This window comes from Leucopleurus acutus (assembly GCF_964270905.1).
Source record: "Leucopleurus acutus genome assembly, chromosome: 8".
Taxonomy (NCBI): domain Eukaryota; kingdom Metazoa; phylum Chordata; class Mammalia; order Artiodactyla; family Delphinidae; genus Leucopleurus; species Leucopleurus acutus.
This window is the reverse complement of record NC_139151.1, coordinates 39,126,179-39,149,493: the sequence shown is the minus strand read 5'-3', so window position 1 is coordinate 39,149,493 and position 23,315 is coordinate 39,126,179. Positions and strand designations below refer to the sequence as shown.

General features: G+C 36.4%; 1 protein-coding gene across 2 annotated transcripts in view; it reads right to left on the bottom strand.

Moving 5' to 3' along the window:
- SESN3 (sestrin 3) overlaps positions 1-23,315 on the bottom strand; it is a 72,617-nt gene that overhangs the window by 20,040 nt on the left and 29,262 nt on the right. For both annotated transcript variants that reach the window (XM_082845217.1, XM_082845216.1), the window contains 2 exons: positions 3,790-3,855; positions 1,006-1,203 (listed from right to left, as the gene is read on the bottom strand). In XM_082845217.1, coding sequence (XP_082701343.1) covers positions 1,006-1,203; positions 3,790-3,855 — 264 coding nt within the window. The remainder of the gene's footprint in view (positions 1-1,005; positions 1,204-3,789; positions 3,856-23,315) is intronic.

Below are 23,315 nucleotides of genomic sequence, written 5' to 3'. Positions count from 1 at the left end.
TATTGAGGTGAAACTGAAGCTCACTGACCCTTTCTTTCATATGTAAGCCAGCATCAGCCTTGATAAGTTGGTAAATCCACGCAAAACAGACTTTTCACCTCTCATTTCCTCAAGGCTGCTTCTCAGTTCAACAGTATTGTTTTATTCTATTTTCTACATCTTATTTCTCTCTTCATTGGTGACCATTCTAAGTTGGCTTTCGGCCTTACTGTCATCAAAACCTTAAGCTGAGTAATCTTTGTCAAGTTCATCATTTAATAAAACACAGGATGCAGCCCTTTTTTGTTGTTTAAAACTTCAGTGAGAGCATAAACAAATGAAACTGGATAAAAACTAACTCTTGGCCGGCTCTGCTCACTCTGCCAGCCCAGCCGTTCCACTAACCTCTCCAAATATATAGCACTTGCATCTTGTCTTCTTTCCTCCAGCAATAGTCCAACTGTAGCACTGCTTCTACCCTTATTACTCCTGCTGCCTATCACCCCAATTTATAACTCTCCCCCCCAAACATTAACTAGCTAACTAGTTTGTACCAACTACTAAACTTAGAAGTGTAAGAGTTCACTTAAGAATTCTTCTCTTATCCAGAGCCTCCTTTGGTGCTGGCTGATCCTTTCCTCTTATTTGGCCAAATTAGTGATGTTCATCTTGTAAAGAATGACTAAAATGGCACAAACAACCTGGTTTATATGAATAATAAAACAAAGCTATCAGGAGCAAAAACAAAACTTGTGGGCTACTAGAGATATTACTTTGGACCCTACAAGCATCTTTAATTATAAGAGATTAAACATGGAAAATGACTTTACTAATAATTAAATGAGAAACATTCAGTACGTTGAGTGGCTTAAAGCATTCAAAATGTATCCAATGGACTTGGGATCCAAAAGTCCACAGGCTTTTTCAGTTCTTATTTCTACCTAATTATACTTAGCTGTGCACACACATATAATACTAGGAGGGAGAGGGACCAAGTGAGGATGATGTCACGTGAACACAGCGCACCATGATGGCGATGTAGTGCCGGTGCGGTAGAGGAAGGGGGCCGTCCATGCGCAGCATGTAGAACTGGCTCCTCAGGAAGGACTCCAGGTACTGCGTGTGCAGACTCATGACCTGGGTGATGTTGTCCAGGCGACCGGATGTAGAGTATTCTTCCACAAGAAAGTTAGTACGTTCATCCACTGTGTTTGCTTGGACAACCTTCCAATCAAGAAACAAAACGATATCATGATTTTTGTAAACACACCCTTGGTTTACATACATTATGCCACGATTGAAGCAAATGAATGTTCTTTTTATATTAACAGACACTGAAATTATGTAGTTGCTCATATTAGAAACAGAAATGAAAAAGAAAGCCCATGCATTTTTGGCTCTGGGACCACAATTTATTAAACAACAAATGTCAAATTATCAAACATTATACACACAGCTATGAAACTGGAGAAAAGAAGCTCCCATCTGCTTTGCCAGGCACATAAGGCAAAACTGGGGGGGCAAAAGCACTGGCATCTGATTACATATATTTACAATTTTATCTCAATAGCCTATGAAGATACTTAATCACTGTATCTTAAGACAAGTATTTTCAGACTGATCCTTTGCTTTTTTCATTATTCAACATAAAAAAGCTTTCTACAGTCTTTTTAGGGACAAAGAAAAATATGACAATTTATAGGAAAGTGTTAATTGAAAAATTAATAAGGACACTAGAATTCCTATTTTGAGCCCATCATATTAATTACTAAAAACAAAGTAAATTATTACAATGAACATGCTGCATTGGAGAGAATCAAAAGAGCTTTCTCAAAAATAGATTATTTACATATAGCTTTATAAACAATGACAGCTCGGGTGTCATACCAAGAATTGGCTCCGAAGGTGTTAAGAGCTTATTAGCACCTCTTAGAAGGACCGTGCTCTGTGGGAATTAATACACATCAGATGTGTATTTCTCAGATTGGTTCATTATTTATTGGTATTTTAGAATTAGAGTTCTAGACCTAAGAAGAATGTGTCCCTTATTTTAGATAAGGAAACAGACTCAAGATTAAATTCAACACATACAGCTATTTAATAGCACAGCCTGGTCTGAAATCTAATCTCCTAAAGTCCAGACTCATGGTCTTTCCAAAGATCCACACTGCTCTTCAGAAATTCTGTTTACTTTTCAGGGCTGGCTTCACAGTCTGAAAATAAGTACAAATTATACAAAGACACTACTGACTGAGGAAAATTTAATCCCAAAGGAAATGTAATGTTTGAAAAGTATAAATTGTGAGGAAATGTTAATTACAATGGTGTAAAAAAGAGGCAACTCCACTTTGGCTCATTATAAAACCAAATATATTTCCATTTGCCCATTTCCTCCCATTTTGTCAACTACAGGGAACCAAGATGATAGTTAAAAATATGATAGGATCAAGATAAACTACATATAATTAGGGACAGAATATTTGCTGTTTTTGTTTTGTTTTCCAGCAGCAGATTCTTCTGTTTAACTGATGCCTAAAATACATTAATAGATTCATATGATGCAACAGAGCCTGAAAACAGCAGCTGCTTCTGCAAACCAGATTGTCTTCAAATATGTACTGTGTAAATGGCTGTGTTTCAGGAAGTCTTTATATATATATGAGGCAATCACTCCGCTGAGAGCCACCCTGTGCTCTATGAGGGAAATAGGACAAGCACAGCAGTTTCTCTAATGAATGGTCACCACCTAGATCAGCCACAGTCACTGAGCTCCTGAAACATTACTGTTAACTTTGGAGTTTCATGTAGATGGTAAGGTCACTAAAAAGGCAAATGAACATGATGGAATTGCTGACTGTGGCAATGGCCTGGCCTGTGTTATTATTCAAATTCTACTCATCCCTTCTTTTAAGCGTTGCCTGAAACATAATAGGTACTCTATAAATATGTGTTGACTAATTTCTGAACAATAAAGAATAATGCTGGTGCTTTAAGATAAATGATATCTTTGCAGCCAATAGTAAATCAGTATATGTAACCATAGTTAATATGAATTAATAACTCCTTGAAACAGAGAAAAACTCATTTAGTGGTCCTTAAACTTTTCTTAGCCCAAGTATAACTTAGAGGCATCTAGGAATCTACAGGTCCTAAACATTGCTGTGATCTTTCATAGAGATATATACCCATTAAATAGGTACAGAAATCTTGTATTGATTATAATCTCCTTTGTGTCATTTTACATCCTTTCTTTCAACATTTACCATCTTAACTTCCCACCCTCATCAAAGGTGCAGCTTGGAGTGGAGATCCTGTGACATTCTGTCCCACCAGAGACTTAGAACCAAATGAAAAGATTAACTACTAGTGATATAATATCATGTTTTCTTCAACAGGTTTAGTTGGAAAACTCACTTTTTCATTTCAAAATGTCTTTTCTTAACATTTATGTAACCTATAATCACCATGAAACACTAGCCGTTTTAAAACCTTAAACCTTCAAAATAATATTGTTTTATTATTGTTAGCAGCTTTATTTAGAAAAGTTATATTTGAAATCAAATATGGTAACATTTATATTATTCTAACTTTGCAGTACTACCTAACTCCAAAATAAAAAAGGCAGATTATCACACGCACAGTCTTTTAAGTGAAGTTGAAATGAAAATACCTCTGTGGTTTTCTGACATATAAATAAGAAATAAGAGCAAAACACAGGTTTACTTCCATGTTAAAAAAATGGAGATATTCTTTGACATAATTAAGCTACTTTTTAAATCACACTTTATGTATATTAAGACATCAACTTACTTCCTTCTCTGGAATAAAGGCACTTGGTCCTCTTGTCAAAGGCTGAGATACTCTGATTCTTTTATCCTGTTTTTAAAAGAAAAGTTTTATGTATTAATGATGACTTTCTATGTAAAGTTAAATCGGTGCAGATTGACTGCTGAGGTACTAAAATAAATGGAATAAATAAATAGAATTATGTAAAATCAGAGTAAGTGTTAGGTCTTGGTTCCCCCCACCCACCCCGCAAAACACAAACAACAACAACAAAAACCCCATATGGCCATTGCATGAACAAGATAATGGGACAGACAAGCTCCTACCACAGTGCTGGGCACACAGTAGGCTCCCCAAATGTCATTTCCCTCAGTAACACTCTACGGCACCGTAGATTTTTTAGCCCATATTTGACGTGACTGAAAACCATCAACCTCCCTAATAAAATCATATCTAATAGTATACTAGTACACTGTTAGACCTCAATTTGAAAGCTAAAGGAAAGGTTAAATTCTAAGAGGATTACACACAACTACCCAAAGCAATGATCTGACTTGTGTTCTTCTTTCTGAATAAAATAGGGATAAGCATATTTAATATAAAGTTTTGAAGCTTTAAGTAAGAAAAATGTAAACCTTGGAGAAGCAGAGGTTAATTTAATCTAAGAAATGTAGACTATAGCAATGCTCATTGCTCCACTGCTATTCTATTTAGTATTAACAACTGCTAGATTGCCAGTGGTATGTCTGAGTGTTTATTTTTTTAAGTTTTTAATTTTTTTGTTAAATTGTTTTGGTGTCCCCATTCAATCAGGGACTAACTTCCTTCTCGGTACGCATGATGAAGAACTCTCAGGCTTTGAAATCCTTTTTAACCAGGAGAAGAGATAGGAGGAATGGCCACTTAATTTTCTATAATAAAAGCGATAGCCTAAGATTCTGAAATAGAAGCCCTCCAAAGTCATTACATAAAAATAGGGACTATGCCATGGTTTATAAATATTATAAAGACTGGGAAACTGAAGAACATGGGAACAGATGTCTGCTGGAAAGGAGTGTTAACATTAAGCTTGCCACCAAGCCCTCCTCAGGAAACTGCTAAAATGAGGAAGCAGCTCTAGGTGGTTCCTATCTGAGGATGGCAATAACTATTTCACATGACCTTGTGTCCTGGCCACAGCCAACTAGACCAATCAACACAGAAGCTGATCTGCAGCCCACGAGTGCCTTGATGAAAAAAGTTCTACCCAGACAGAGCTGAGGGTAATTGGCTGGACCAGTAAGATTCTAGAGTACTAGAGTTATAGGAAAGTAATGTAATCTGACAGAGAAGAGATACAAAATAGCTCTCAGAAGCAGAGGCAAAGAGAAAACAATGAAGCAGCAGCAGAGTGGCATCAACAGATACCAGCCTCTATGGGAAAACCACTAGAGTTCCTACAGATTCGCAAGAGAAGAGCCTAATCATCTCTTCTTTCTCTCCCTTCCCCCGCTCTCTTTTTTCTCCACAAGGTAACCTGAATTTTTTTTTGTTCCTTACAATCCAAGAGCCTACCAAACACAAAACAGTTATTTAAATCCCTTACTTCATTAGGAAGCAGTCAGACATTCAACAATTCTTTGAGAACCTAATCAGATACTGTGATAGACTGAAGACATAGGGCGAGCAAAACAGATATGGTCCCTGCCCTTGGGAGCTTGGCACACAGTCTTCAACAATTTCAGGGTTCTACTGAAATAAATATATTAAATAATAATCATCTCAAACTGCTAATGTTTCAGAAAGAAGTAGGCATCTAGGTTATATTTGTGAAGTGATGACAAATAGATCTCTATCTACTGGTGAAGTACATTAGAGGATTCCATGTAAAAAGGAATAATTTAGAATTTCTAATATTGGTATTTCTTGTCTGCATCAACTATCATCTAGATTTACCTGGAAAAATAATTTAAAAGAAAATAACAGATTTCTTCCCTTTGCTAGCCTTAGTAAATTATAGAAAATAAAATTTCAAATACTCTCTATATAGTATAGCCTAATGCGCTAGTATGTGAAAAGCAATTTCCTTGACAACTGATCATTCCAAATAAACAAAGCAGCCAGAGGAACTGATTGTGAGGACAAATCACAGGTTTGAGGGGAAAAATATCAATAGGGAGATAAGTGGAGGCTTTTATTTATGTGCATAAAAATACATAAAATTCAGAGAAAATACAGGGAGAGAAAAATAAACTAAAAGTGTACAAAGGGACTTTGGAGAAAGAGAATGATTTATTACTAATATGATTTATTTATAAAAATCATTACTTGATATAGTTATCAACTGAATTTACCTTTAAATGTCTGAAATAGTTATTTTGCCTACAAAAATATTTTCTGGAATAGCAGAGAATTAAATCTGAAATACAGTTTCATCACAAATGGAACTGCACACTACTGCACTTAAAAGAATATAACATCTATTAATTTTAACCAATTGATAAGAAGCAACTGACACGATTTCATTTGTGTCAACATTCATTTGTTCATTTATTCAGCAAATATTCACTGAGCATTCACAATGTGCTAGGCACAGTGGGGACACAAAAAAGTAGATTGGCAAAAATGCATTAACTACATCATATGATATAGTCCATAGCAGATGCATATACAAAATGATATGGGAAGACATCATTTTATTAATTATCATTTACTTTGTCATTTTCCATTAGAGTTATATACAGTTTTCACTATTATAAATAATGCTATGATGAATATCTTTGTATAAAGAGATTTGGGGGCACATTTTGTGGTATTTAAGACGGTTTCTTTAGAAAAATTCCCAGATGTGGATTTACTAGGGTTTAGGTTATAAATCTTTAAAGTTCTTGTTGCATACTACCAATATGCTAATGGAAATGTTTTACCAATTCTATTTTCATCAGCTGAGAAAATGTTCACTTAACCCACTAACTTCAAAAGTGAAAAACAGCCTTCAAAAATGTGTTTGAAACTTTTAATTGTATACATATTTGAGGTAAAATTCCTGAAGCAGAGTTGTGATCAGATCTGTGTTTTTAACAATACAATTCTGGGAGTGATGTGGTCCCTGGGCCAGAGACAAAAAACAAAAACAGAACAAACAAACAAACAAAACAAAACAAAACTACAAAAAAACACCCTAAAACAAAAAACAAAACAAAACAAAACCCTAGTTGGGAAGCTAGTGCAATAGCCCAGGGGATAGATGACGTGGCCTCACCTAAGAGAGCTATTTATACACTGAAGAGAAGGGAAAACTAACATTTTAAAGTTATACCAGCATGTATCCTTCTTCGGTTATATTTTTAAAATGGGGTCACTATTGAAAGGATCAGCCTACTTCCAGCTTCTGTAAAAGAAGCATATTTTCTGGTGAAGACTCTACTATTGTCTCAGTTGACCGTGTTGCATATTTATATGAAGGTGAAAAAAAATTTTTTTAACAATCAAGGCAGCTTGTAAATTCTCCTTAAAACTCATTTTCCTGAAAGTTTATTCCCCACCTAATTTCTATTTCTGTATCTTTTTAAAGTTGATAAGATAAAACACAAAAGAAATAGGATAGCACCATATCCAAAAGATTCCCTTTACAACCATAAGCTGGAGTTCTGGTCCCCTGTAATACCTTGTAATACCTTTCCTCAGCTTTTATTTCAAATTTAAAATGCCCAAGGACTGGGTTCCTACTTTATTCATGTCCTGATTCACTTTTCTGAAGTCTCCAGACCTGTGTTGCCTTATGTGGCAGCCATCAGCCACATGTGACTACATTTAAATTAATTAAAATTAAATAAAGTTCAAAATCCAGTTGCTTAATCATGCTGGTCACATTTCAAGTGCCCAGCAGCCACATGTGGCTCTGGCTCCTACTGTACAGGCCTGTGCAGGCATCTCCGTCACAGAAGGTTCCACCATCACAGAAACACTGCTTGAGACTACATCTGATTTTCTTTTAATCACATCTTCAGGCATTTTAATGCCTTTTTGAAATGTTAAATGACTGCTCTGCAGAGTTTTTGGTCTGATGGTCACACCTACTGAATCCCATAACCAAGCATCTTAATGTAATTGCAGAAATCCGCTCAACCGAATTGAGAGTGAATCCAGACAGAAACAATTCAGGAAAAGAAAAAAAAAACCAAAATCAGCCAGTTCTGAGAATCTTTGTCTCAATGTCTGCACATATTACAGCCTGCAAAAAGATATCAAGGACTTTTTTTTTTCCCCTTTTAAAAAATTACGGTAAAAAAAACACATAACATGAACTCTACCCTCCTAACAAGTGCACAGTACAGTACTGAAAACAGATGTCCAGGACTTTGTCATCTGGCATAACTGAAACTTTACACCCACTGAACAACAGCTGCCCACACTCTTCAGATCCCAGCTGAGATGCTACCCCTGCAATCACTGGCCTTCTCACCTCCATGGACAATTCACATCTGCTTCTTGCTAGGCAACTCTCCCCTAGCTCAGCTTTCCTAGCACTGAACCATCCAATACACTGACTTCTTTGAACACTTCTACACTCTTCCTAGACATTCCTTGCACTTCCTTCATTGACATTCATTCTCTCAAGTGAGCGTTCTCGTCCATAGCTTCCATCTTCTTGATACAAACAAAACTCTACTGAACTGTCGAGCTTCACTATATTGCGGGGAGGAGGGTGGAGCAGATTAAGGAGAGAGAAGGGCATGTGATGTGAAAAACAAGCAAGCCCTATGATTGACTGCTGCATCTTTGCTATTGAGCTCAGAGCTAGCTCTGCTCTGCCCTTCCATCTGGCTTTGGGGCATTTTGAACTGCTGGGGCATTTTGGAACCTCAAAATCAACATGTTTCAGACTAATCTCCTATCCTAAACAGGTTGTTCCTCACTTTCCTCTATAAGTTATAAATCACCACACAACACCAGCAACCCTGGCTCTGAGAGTTATCTTTGACTCCCCATCCTAGGAATCTGCATTCAAACAGCCGCTAAATCCTATAATTGCCTTTTCCCAACAAAATCTTTCAGTTACCCTTTCCCCAGCTGCATCTCAACCATAAGAGTGTCTCTTATGCTGAGAAATATTTTCCCCTCACAGCTGAGAATCATGTCAATTCCAGGCCCTTGCTTTTGAGGAGATAACACATAAAAATGTAAAAAAAACTCGCAAAGTACAAGACAAAATAATATTTCATTTTAAACTTTTCTTCTGTCAATTTTCCCTAAAGCATAATAAAACACCCCAAACTGTAACAGCTGTAATATACTTTCTCAACAGATGCTACTCTTAATAGAAGAATTCCAGGGTTGTTCTATATTAGAAGTGAAAATAACCCATAGCTACACTAATTTTGAGGAATAATATTGCCATGTTTTCCTCTCTTAAGTATAAAGCTAATATCTTATCCTGGGGAATATGTGACTTTGATCATACTAGTGAATCTTACACAATGACCTTGAAATCATAAACCTTGTTTCATTTCTGTGAAAAAGTAAAACCAAAAAACAAGTCCTGGATTTTTTAAAAACTGTACTTTCCATTACAGTATCCACTAGTCACGTGTGGCTCTTTAAATTTAAGTTGATTAACATTAAATAGAAGTTAAAAACTAAGTGTCTTGATTGCACTAGCCACATTTAAAGTGTATAATAGCTACATGTAGCTAGTGGGTACCAAGCTGGATTTTTCTATCATTGCCAAAAGTTCTATGGTACAGCACTGCTCCATAGCATTGATTAGTCTTGATTTCAGCTACTCGGATAATGCAAAGATACAAAATGGTTAAAAATTCAGGAATGAACATAAGCAGAATAAACAAGTATTAAGGTAACTTCATAGAAATATAAAAATTATTTGGATAGTAAGACTGCAAAACCAATAAAACCAACAAATTAACGACGATGGCAGAAAAGTTGACAGATGCCATTCTTCAGAGTCTTAATTTTTTTTTTTTTTTTTGCGGTACGAGGGCCTCTCACTGCTGTGGCCTCTCCCGTTGCGGAGCGCAGGCTCATTGGCCATGGCGCACGGGCCCAGCCGCTCCGCGGCATGTGGGATCCTACTGGACTGGGGCACGAACCCGTGTCCCCTGCATCAGCAGGCGGACTCTCAACCACTGCACCACCAGGGAAGCCCCGGGAAGCCCCCAGAGTCTTAATTTGATGACAACTTTCAAGTCACTAACTTAAAAAGAAGAAAGGAAATTCTCTAAAATGTTGACTCATGTTAAAAATAAAAGGGGGTATAAAATATTTAAGAAATTTTAAACAATAGTAAATTTAATTGTGATTTGTCTTCAAATATCTTAGACAGCAGTCACAGTATTTGCTTAAATTTTTTTTTCCATAAAATCCTACAATTTTAATCAAGAGAAAAACTAGTTATAAAATAAGAACTGATACTTTTTATGTATCAGTTCCATGTGTCCTAAGAGATTATTTTACAAGGGTTGTGATCTCAAGAATGCTACATAAGGAAAGTTTCTTTTTTCAGATGTGTTATTATAGCTGAAAGAAGTTATGCTTGAAATTCATCAGGTAAAATTATGCCTATTAAGTAATTATGTGCTGGAAAACAAAACACTAAAAGGATAAAGATGAATTATATTTAGAAAATTGCTTATTTTGACACTTAACTGCTAGGCAATTTACTAGATCACTTTATATAAATTAATCCCACTAGAAAATTACGTGGACGTTAGGAATTCTTAAAATTATGAGACTTTAGAGGTAATCAGCAAATTACTTGCCCCTAAAAGGCCAACTGCTAAGGAGAAATAATTGCTGCATTTTAAGCTACTAAATATCTTTAAAATAAATTATTCAAGTTAATTTTTACATTTATCTTCTTTAGTTTATTTCATTAAAAATGGAAAAGCAAAAAACATACAAATTCTATCCATTAAAATGTAAAAGCTGCTTATGAATTTATATCTATGGGAGACAATAATATTGAGAGTAATGTGTATAATTAACTTTACATACAGACATTAAGAGGTTAAAAAAATGTGTTCAACATATAAAAAATTCTGGCAAAGCAGAAATTTGACTCCACTTAACATACTAATCCCTCAATTTTTGAAGATTTTTAAAGGTATCTTTAGAAGATAGTTTAATAACTTCAACATTTTTTAACATACTGTAATGACAAAATATCTTAAGTATAAAACACAAACCCCAAATAAAAATTTTAATTGTGACCATAAGAAAGCTAACTGCAATTATCAATACAAACAGTAAATTACAGTTGTTGACTCTCCTTCTATTCTTTTTAGATGTTCCATTTTGGCAGAAACCACTGCAGAAAGGGCAGAGATGGGTAGGTGGCTCTATGCTAAGAAATAATGCTGATGTCGTCTTTTTATTCCTTAGCAGACAATCTCAGGAATAATGACTGGGTTTATAGAAATTGATGACATTACATATTTCAGAAGGAAAGGGCAAATGGAAAAGAACACAGAGATATTCTAAAAACTGTCTATCCCTAAATGAGAAAAGGATGGGTTTAAAATTAGATTAATTGTAATAGATTTTTAATTTTATAGTAAACTCAAATTTAAATGTCTGTCATTACCTGGAATATACATTACTTCCCACCATCCCAAAATGGCCTAAAAGACTATTTAATAAAATTGTGACTTCTCCTACTCTAGGTTAAAATATGTATTGACCTTCAATACAATAAAGATATGTATTATAATAACTAACTGAGATCTAAGGTCATTTAGTGAGAAAAGACTGGTAAGCAGAAAACAGCAATAGCATCAAGGGAAAGAATCTTGCAAATCACACAACATCTCTTCTATTCCTTGCAGCTAGAGTGGTATAGGGACCCCAAGAGCACCAGGAGCCCAGCCCCACATGTAGGGTGTGGCAGAAATTTGCAGACGCTCTTAAGAGCACTAGAAATTCCCCTTCGTAAGTAGGGAATCCTGTCTCCAAGATCCTGAGATTTCAGTTCCCCTTCTAACCAAGCTATTAAAACCAAGGCTACCAAGCCCTTCCTGCAACAGCTCCACCACTGGGTATAGTCACTTGAGGAACACTGCAAAGATCTTGTCACTAATAACATGAATTTCAGCCTTCTGCAACAACACATACTGAGTAAGATTTTTAACTTGAAATCTCAAAACATTTCCACCAAAAGTACTGCATTTATCAATTTCCCTACCTCCTCATTCCCCTACTAAGCTGTCAGGTGCTATTGGGTTGGGACAGTACCTTGTTCATCTTGGAGTATTTCAACTTTAGTATGGTGTATGGTGTCAGGTAAACTTCAGGTCCATTTTTGAAAGTTCTACATAGTGGCCATTTGAATAACAGAATCTCTTTTCAAAAAATGAGTTGCAGGCAATGAATTAAGCAACTCTCACTAAAAAACCAAAAAACCTTGGTGTGCCATTCGGTAGGAACAGTTAGATAAATTTTGTTTTACTAACTTGTGGGCCTAAAGATAAACAAACTGACCTACTGAGTACTCTGGAAACAGTAGCCATGAGTATTACTATTACTAGTAGAAATCAGCAGTAGTTGTTGTAGTAGATGCAATTAAGTACGCAAAGATAAACGGACCTCATCCTAGCACTAAAAGAACTAAAAATGAATATCCATAGAGCAAAGTTTCTAAACTTTGAGTTTCTAAATGAGCTTCCCCTTGGCTAGTAACAAAATCCCTTAAATTTTACTCATTAGAACACATGGGTGACCCTGTTCAAAGTGCAGGCAAGTTTTCATATTTACATCCTGTCTATGAAATAGCAAACTTCTAAAAACAAAGGACCACAAGTACCCTCTACAACCACACAGTGACACAAACCTACAAAGAAGAACAAATATGGGCCTAGGATAGCCTTTAAACTACACCATTAGCTAATCCTTTAAACTGAAAGTAAACCTAAAATCATGCTCCAGTCCAGTGCCATCCAGAGGCAAGTAGCAAAGAATACACCTCATTTTCCACTTTCCATGTAATACCACAGAGTAGCGTAAATCAATTAAGTTAGGTTTACTTGTAAATTAAAAATTGGTATTTCTAACATGGCAGATCTTCTCTGTGTCCTGTGGAATTTAGATAGATCTGAACCAGCATTTCCTGAGGCTCTGCCCTCCCTTTTTATCTCTATTGAAATTCTACCCATTCTTCCTCTAAGACCCAGCTCAAATATCAACTCTGTTGGTCTTCCTCCACTCCCACCAACTCTCAAGCTCTTCTAGTAATTTAAATCTATTCTTCTTAAGATTCACAATCATACTTCGTTTCTCTCTTATAGCTATTAACATATATCATTATCTTATCACTCCCTTCGGACCATAAGTAAGCTCCTTAGATAGCAGGATCCATTTCTAACATGGTATCTATAGCGTTACAGTACAGCAACATGAAAATAGTAAACGCTCATACATTTGTTGAGTTAAACTGAGGAGACAGGAGTCTGGTACAGGCTCTTCCATCCCTTTTCTCTTCCTTCAGCAGGGAAGAGCATCCTGTGGACTCGGGGCAGTTCTCTGCACTCTTATTGAGAAATACCAATAAATTAAACTAATAACCACAGTCCTGGACATCAATCCATTACCTTCCTTGTACCGTCTGGGCCCCCTATGTGACAAATATTCACTTTTCTCCATTTGTTTATCTTTTTATGTTGTTAAAACAAGCAAGACCTGCACACTTCCTATAATTTGTACTACTTTCTTAAAAACCAGTAATAATATTGCATGTCATGACACTGATCTTGAGCAACAAAGACTCCTATAAAAGCTTTTAAGTGTTAAGCACTTTCTTTAGAGATGCAGAATGACAAAATATACTCATTGAACATGCTGTAAAATTTTGGGCTAAGGCCAAGGAAATGAGAAGAGAACTATGCCTTGTACCTGAGATAATGCAACTTCATAATAGCTACCTAACTCAATGCTTCCTTATTAACATATAGACAATATACTTTACTACCACTAATTATAAGATCACTCCCCAATTCCCACAAAAGTATTAAGAAGTGCTTTACTTCCATACAAACAATTTTTATTCATTTAGTTAGTTTTGGCTGCACCGCAGGCTTGTGGGATCTTAGTTCACCAAGACCAGAGATCGAACCCAGGCCCCTGGCAGTGGAAGTGCAGAGTCCTAACCACTGCACCACCTGGGAATTCCCTCAAACAATTTTTAATGTCTGTAATGTGTAATAGTAAAACTTGCTTTTAATTTTAGAAAGCTTTACCTATTAAAATTATGTTCCAATTAGATTAAAAGAAATGAAAGTTGGGAGTTTTTGAAATTAAGACTCCTATTAGAGACAACTATGGCTACAGAACATTCTAATATTACTCAGTATATGGCTGATAGCTACTAGTCTTTTGGAGAAACAAAAAATATGCTGTGAATGTAGTTACCTGGTATATGAAGGAAAAGTAGAGTTTTAAGTCAAACATCTGTATTTAGTATCTACCACCCATGTTGTAACAAAATCAAAAGGCCTCTAAGTTTTTCTAATGAAACAGAATGATGCGACAGTTTCCAGGTTTTTCAAAACCCAATGATTAACAAAATACAGGTCACTTGCTCAGCTTAGAGGAATCAGGGAAAAAAACATTAAATACAATTGATTTCTAGAGATTTTCAAAACAAGCATTTAGCCATTTGAAAAACCAGTACTTCTTTATACACTGAGTTGTCAAAAATAACAAGAACTCATGCTCTCATTTAACTTGAGAAAGTACCTTTCACACAGCCTGCCAGGAACACAACTGAGCAAATTAAAGTATGTTCAGTTTTACATCGAATTATATTAAACTTCAGTTTCAATACAATTGAAAAGAATAGAAGTTTGAAAGGAACAATTGTGTTTTAATTTTTGCCTAGAATAGAAAATAGGATTTGTCTCATGAACTTCATCTCTTCATCTCTATTTTGTCAATCCCTAAATCTATTAACAGAGGACTACAAAAGTGGCTTTAGTGTATACAGGTAAACTTAAAACCTGTTATAATCAGAATTAAAACCAGTTGTTATGCTCATGTAAGTAGATGGCTCACAAACTTTTTGATATCAGAACCTCTTTATATTGCTAAAAAATATTGACCCCAAAAGCTTTTGTTAATGTGAGTGATATCTATCAATAATTATTACATTAGAAATTAAATCAAAGAAAAAATTTAAATATTAATTCATTTAAAAATAAAATAAACCCATTACATTTTAACACAAATGAATGTTTTTGAAACTACAGTTTCCAAAACAAAACAAAACAACTTTACTAAGAAGAGTAACATCATTATACATTTGTGTAAATATCTGGCTTAATTAAAGAAAACAGGATTCTTATATCCACTTCTGTATTCAATCTGTTTGTTGTACAACATGAAGAAAATCCAGCCTCACAGATACTACATTAAGACTTGGTAAGTAGTAGCTTTTAAGTTTGTTGGAATGTAGAATCTGAAACCACATCAATAAACTTCTTACTCTGTTACATAAAAATCCATTGGTTTGAGATTGGTTCAAGATGGCGGAGTAGAAGGACGTGTGCTCACTCCCTCTTGCGAGAGCACTGTAATCACAACTAACTGCTGAACAATCATCAAGAGGAAGGCACTGGAACTCAAAAAAAAAGATACCCCACATCCAAAAACAAAGGAGAAGCAGCAATGAGATGGTAGGAGGGGTGCAGTCACAATAAAATCAAATCCCATAATTGCTGGGTAGGTGACTCACAAACTGGTGAACACTTATACCACAGAAGTCCACCCACTGGAGTGAAGGTTCTGAGCTCCACATGAGGCTTCCCAATCTGGGGGTCTGGCAACGGAGGGAGGAATTCCTAGAGAATCAGACTTTGAAGGCTAGCGGGATTTGACTGTAGGACTTTGACAGGACTGGAGGAAACAGAGACTCCACTCTTGGAGGGCACACACAAAGTAGTGTGCACATCGGGACCTGAGGGAAGGAGCAGTGACCCCATAGGAGACTGAACCAGACTTACATGCTAGTGTTGGAGGGTCTCCTGTGGAGACAGGGGGGTGGCTGTGGCTCACTGTGGGGACAAGGTCACTGGCAGCAGAAGATCTGGAAAGTGCTTCTTGGCGTGAGCCCTCCCAGAGTCCGCCATTAGCCCCACCAAAGAGCCAGGTAGGCTCCAGAGCTGAGTCACCTCAGGCCAAACAACCAACAGGGAGGAAACCCAGCCCCACCCATCAGCAGACAAGCGGATTAAAGTTTTACTGAGCTCTGCCCACCAGAGCAACACCCAGATCTACCCACCACCAGTCCCTCCCATCAGGAAGCTTGTACAAGCCTCTTAGATAGCCTCATCCACCAGAGGGCAGACAGCAGAAGCAAGAAGAACTACAATTCTGCAGCCTGTGGAAGAAAAACCACATTCACAGAAAGATAGATAAAATGAAAAAGAAGAGGGCTTTGTATCAGATGAAGGAACAAGATAAAACCCGAGAAAAACAACTAAAAGAAGTGGAGATAGGCAACCTTCCAGGAAAAGAATTCAGAATAATGATAATGAAGATGATCTAGGACCTCAGAAAAAGAATGGAGGCAAAAATTAAGAAGATGCAAGAAATGATTAAAAAAGACCTAGAAGAATTAAAGAACAAACACCTAGAAGAATTAAAGAACAAACAAACGGAGATGAACAACACAATAACTAAAATGAAAAATACACTAAAAGGAATCAATAGCAGAATAACTGAGGCAGAAGAACGGATAAGTGACCTGGAAGACAGAATGGTGGAATTCACTGCCATGGAACAGAATAAAGAAAAAAGATGAAAATAAATGAAGACAGCCTAAGAGACCTCTGGGACAATATTAAACACAGCAACATTTGCATTACAGGGGTCCCAGAAGGAGAAGAGAGAGAGAAATGACCCGAGAAAATATCTGAAGAGATTATAGTCGAAAACTTCCCTAACATGGGAAAGGAAATCGACACCCAAGTCCAGGAAGCACAGAGTTCCAGGCAGGATAAACCCAAGAAGAAACATGCCGAGACACATAGTAATCAAATTGACAAAAATTAAAGACAAAGAAAAGTTATTGAAAGCAACAAGGGAAAAAATGAAAAATAACATACAAGGGAACTCCCATAAGGTTAACAGCTGATTTCTCAGCAGAAACTCTACAAGCCAGAAGGGAGTGGCACAATATATTTAAAATGATGAAAGGCAAGAACGTACAACCAAGATTACCCTACTCGGCAAGGATCTCATTCAGATTCAATGGAGAAATCAAAAGCTTTACAGACAAGCAAAAGCTGAAAGAATTCAGCACCACCAAACAAGCTCTACAGCAAATGTTAAAGGAACTTCTCTAAGTGGGAAACACAACAGAACAAAAGGACCTACAAAAACACACCCATAACAATTAAGAAAATGGTAATAGGAACATACATATTGATAATTACCTTAAACGTGAATGGATTAAATACTCCAACCAAAAGACACAAGCTCGCTGAATGGCTGCAAAAGCAAGACCCATATATATGCTGTCTACAAGAGACCCACTTCAGACCTAGGGACACATATAGACTGAAAGTGAGGGGATGGAAAAAGATATTCCATGAATATGGAAATCAAAAGAAAGCTGGAGTAGCAATACTCATATCAGATAAAATAGACTTCAAAATATAGAATGTTACAAGAGACAAAGAAGGACACAATGATCAAGGGATCAATCCAAGAAGATATAACAATTATAAATAGATATGCACCCAACATAGGAGTACCTCAATACATAAGGCAACTGCTAACAGCTATAAAAGAGGAAATCGACAGTAACACAATAATAGTGGAAGATTTTAACACCTCACTTACACCAATGGACAGATCATCCAGACAGAAAATTAATAAGGAAACACAAGCTTTAAATGACACAATAGACCAGATAGATTTAATTGATATTTATAGGACATTCCATCCCAAAACAGCAGATTACACTTTCTTCTAAAGTGTGCATGGAACATTCTCCAGGATAGATCACATCTTGGGTCACAAATCAAGCCTCGGTAACTTTAAGAAAATTGAAATCATATCAAGCATCTTTTTCGACCATAATGCTATGAGATTAGAAATAAATTACAGGGGAAAAAACGTAAAAAACACAAACACATGGAGGCTAAACAATACGTTACTAAATAACTAAGAGATCACTGAAGAAATCAAAGAGGAAATCAGAAAGTATCTAGAGACAAATGACAACGAAAACATGATGATCCAATAGCAAAGATCAATAAAACTAAAAGCTGCTTCTTTGAAAAGATAAACAGATTGATAAAACTTTAGCCAGACACATCAAGAAAAAGAGGGAGAGGACTCAAATCAATAATATTCAAAATGAAAAAGGAGAAGTTACAACGGACACCGCAGAAATACAAAGCATCATAAGAGACTACTACAAGCAACTCTATGCCAATAAAATGGACAACCTGGAAGAAATGGACAAATTTTCAGAAAGGTATAACCTTCCAAGACTGAACCAGGAAGAAATAGAAAATATGAACAGACCAATCACAAGTAATGAAATTGAAACTGTGATTAAAAAATCTTCCAACAAACAAAAGTTCAGGACCAGATGGCTTCACAGGTGAATTTTATCAAACATTTAGAGAAGAGCTAACACCCATCCTTCTCAAACTCTTCCAAAAAATTAAGGAGGAAGGAACATTCCCAAACTCATTCTATGAGGCCACCATCACCCTGATATCAAAACCAGACAAAGATACTTCAAAAAAAGAAAATTACAGATCATTATCACTGATGAATATAGATGCAAAAATCCTCAACAAAATACTAGCAAATAGGATCCAACAACACATTAAAAGGATCATACACCATGATCAAGTGGAATTTATACCAGGGAGGCAAGGATTCTTCAATATATGCAAATTAATCAATGTGATACACCACATTAACAAACTGAAGAATAAAAACCATATGATCACCTCAACAGATGCAGAAAAAGCTTTTGACAAAACTCAACACCAATTTATGATAAAAACTTTCCCGAAAGTGGGCATAGAGGGAACCTACCTCAACATAATAAAGGCCATATATGACAAACCCACAGCCAACATTGTTCTCAACGGTGAAAAACTGAAAGCATTTCCTCTAAGATCAGGAATAAGGCAAGGATGTCCACTCTCACCACTATTATTCAACACAGTTTTGGAAGTCATAGCCTCGACAATCACAGAAGAAAAAGAAATACAAATTGGAAAAGAAGAAGTAAAACTGTCACTTTTTGCAGACATACTATACATAGAGAATCCTAAAGATGCCATCAGAAAGCTACTAGAGCTAATCAATAAATTTGGTAAAGTAGCACGTTACAAAATTAATGCACAGAAATCTCTGGCATTCCTATACACCAACAACAAAAGATCAGAAAGAGAAATTAAGGAAACAATCCCATTTACCATTGCAACAAAAAGAATAAAATACCTAGGAATAAACCTACCTAAAGAGGTAAAAGACCTGTACTCAGAAAACTATAAGACACTGATGAAAGAAATCAAAGATGACACAAACAGATGGAGAGATATACCATGTTCTTGGATTGGAAGAATCAATATTGTGAAAATGACTATACTACCCAAAGCAATCTACAGATTCAATGCAATCCCTATCAAATTACCAATGGCATTTTTTTGCAGAACTAGAACAAAAATCTTAACATTTGTATGGAGACACAAAAGACCCTGAATAGCCAAAGCCTTGAGGGAAGAAAACAGAGCTGGACGAATCAGACTTGCTGACTTCAGACTATACTACAAAGCTACAGTAATCAAGACAATATGGTACTGGCACAAAAACAGAAATATAGATCAATGGAACAAGATAGAAAGCCCAGAGATAAACCCACACACCTATGCTCAACTAATCTATGACAAAGGAGGCAAGGATATACAATGGAGAAAAGACAGTCTTTTCAATAAGTGCTGCTGGGAAAACTGGACAGATAAATGTAAAAGAATGAAATTAGAATACCCCCTAACACCATACACAAAAATAAACTCAAAATGGATTAGAGACCTTAGTGAAATATTGGACACTATAAAACTCTTAGAGGAAAGCATAGGCAGAACACTCTTTGACATAAATCACAGCAAGATCTTTTTTGACCCACCTCCTAGAAATAAAAACAAAAATGAACAAATGGGACTTAATGACACTTAAAAGCTTTTGCAAAGCAAAGGAAACTACAATCAAGACGAAATGACAACCCTCAGAATGGGAGAAAATATTTGCAAATGAATGAACAGACAAAGGATTAATCTCCAAAATACATAAACAGCTCATGCAGCTCAATATTAAAATAAACAAACAACCCCATCCAAAAATGGGCAGAAGACCTAAATAGACATTTCTCCAAAGAAATACAGATGGCCAAGAAGCACATGAAAAGCTGCTCAGCATCACTAATTATTAGAGAAATGCAAATCAAAACTACAATGAGGTATCACCTCACACCAGTTAGAATGGGCATCATCAGAAAATCTACAAACAACAAATGCTGGAGAGGGTGTGGAGAAAAGGGAACCCTCTTGCACTGTTGGTGGGAATGTAAATTGATACAGCCACTATGGAGAACAGTATGGAGGTTCCTCAAAAAACTAAAAATAGGTATTCCCTGGTGGTGCAGTGGTTGAGAGTCCACCTGCCAATGCAGGGGACACGGGTTCGTGCCCCATTCTGGGAAGATCCCACATGCCGCGGAGCGGCTAGGCCCGTGAGCCATGGCCGTGAGCCTGTGCGTCCGGAGCCTGTGCTCCACAACGGGAGGGGCCACAACAGTGAGAGGCCCATGTACCGCAAAAAAAAGACAAAACAACCAACTTTAAATAGAATTACCATATGACCCAGCAATCCCACTACTGGGCATATATCCAGAGAAAACCATAATTCAAAAAGACACATGCACCCCAATGTTCATTGCAGCACATTTTACAATAGCCAGCTCATGGAAGCAACCTGAATGCCCATCAACAGATGAATGGATAAAGAAGATGTGGTACATATATACAATGGAATACTACTCAGCCATAAAAAGGAATGCAATTGGGTCATTTGTAGAGACATGGATGGATCTAGAGGCTGTCATACAGAGTCAAGTAAGTCAGAAAGAGAAAAACAAATATCATATATTAACACATATATGTGGAACCTAGAAAAATGGTACAGATGAACCGGTTTGCAGGGCAGAAATAGAGACACAGATGTAGAGAACAAACGTATGGACACCAAGGGGGGAAAGTGGCAGGGGGGTGGTGGTGGTGGTGGTATGAATTGGGAGATTGGGATTAACATGTATACACTAATATGTATAAAACAGATAAGTAATAAGAACCTGCTGTATAAATAAAATTAAATTTAAAAATTTAAAAAAATCCATTGGTTTATCTTATACTTTCAAGGGATCATTTATCCATGCATGATTTGTATTATTAACCATTGGTCATTTAGAAAATAGTGGATCACTGCATTTGACAGGTTTTCCAAAGTTGACACATTGACTATATTATTTAAAATAAAATGTGTTAATGTCAGCACTGTTCATATCAGAAAAATCTTTAAGTTTTGAGAAGCGGTCAAGCTCATGGTCGAGATACCTGTTTTCCAAAATTCTTTTCTCCTCAAAGGTCAAATTTTATCATTGGCAATAAATCCTATCAATTGTTTTCCCGGGAGTGATGGATTCACTTTGTTCATTTTTATAAAAGTATCTACTAAATACCCAAGTCTGAATAACCATAGCTATGAGTTGGTCATTTTCTCATATAAAAATGGTGTTCAGGTCTTCCCTGGTGGCGCAGTGGTTGAGAGTCCGCCTGCCGATGCAGGGGACACGGGTTCGTGCCCCGGTCCGGGAAGATCCCACATGCCGCGGAGCGGCTGGGCCTGTGAACCATGGACGCGACGCTGAGGCTGTGCGTCCGGAGCCTGTGCTCTGCAACGGGAGGGGCCACAGCAGTGAGAGGCCCGCGTACCGCAAAAAAATAAATAAATAAATAAATAAAAATAAATGGTGTTCAAAAAAATGACTAGTTTGGCTCACAACTCTGTCCCACAGCTGCTTTTCCTCAAGACAGCCACCATACTTTGGCATGGAGAAGAGCTTTGTTTTTATTCTCCATTTTGAAACAGGGATTATTAAAATGATAAGTATTCAATGGTCAGGATTTAATAAAATGCATAAGTTTTACTGTTTCATCAAGGATATTCTTCAGTGAAACTGACTTTTTTTGTGTGTGTGTGAATACAGGCTGTTGAGTTAAATAATGATTATTATTTCAGTGTAATGCCACTGCTTTGATTTGTGCTAAAAGCTAGAGGTCCACTGCCACACTTTGGGAACCACTGATTGAAATAAATGTTTCCAATACACTCTCGTCTCTCCTCCTTTTAATTATGTATCCTTATAAACGGTTACAGTTGCAAAAGGATTGCTAAAAGTAACCTTCACGTGAAGACAAAGTGTTAAGAAACCATTAAGAACAATTATTATTTTTTACTTTTCTCATTACTACATGGTCATAAAACTTCTGTGGAAGTGTTCATTTCCTTATTTGTAAAATAAACTTAATTGTAAAACAGTTAAGCGTGAATGATCAAGAAAACCCTATAACAGAAGAGCAATGTAGAAGGGGTGCAAGCTCTGCCATATAGTAAAACATAGTACTTTTATAATTAAAGGAGTTGTGTTAGCACATAGACAAACCAATGGAACTTCCCTAATTATGACTCAAAATCCAGAAACAATACAAAATTGCTAATTCAACTACACACACACACACACACACACACACACACACACACACACACAGACTTAAAAAAAAAACCTTTTGTATGGTACAAAAATACAATAAACAAAATCAGAAGACAAATATTTGCAATTTAACACAGACAATGGCTAATATATCAATTATATAAGGAGCTCCTGTAAATCATGAGGGAAAAACCAACAACAAGATCAAAAAGTGAACAAAGACTGGGCAATTAACAGAAGTAACTCATAAAAAGAAAAGCAAATATTATATTTCACACACCAGATTGACAAAAATCCAAGTTAGGCAACATATTTATTGACAAAACTATAGGGGAACAGGCATTCCCAAAAACTGTGGGAATGCAAAATCAAACAAACCCCTCCCCACCGATAGGAATTTGACAATGTCTAGAAAAACTACATATTCTTCTACCCTTTGACCCAGCAATCCCACTTGCAGGAATCTAACCTATCAATACAGCCATAAAATAGGATGAGGAAAATGTCTATATACAAAAATAATTTGAACCTGAACTTAATCAAGCCTTCAGGCCCAACTTCAAATTCATAGGAAATAGAAGGTCAGAGGAGCAAGTGAAATGACATGAGGAAGCATAGAAAACTATCTAGGTTACAAAATATTCTAGAGGACAGCTGAAAACAACAAGTTAAAGCCATGAAAAACAAAAACAAAAATAAAAGGAGGAACTACTCCTAAGAGAGACTTAAAAGACCTAACAACCAAATGTAATGGTGAACCTAATTCAGA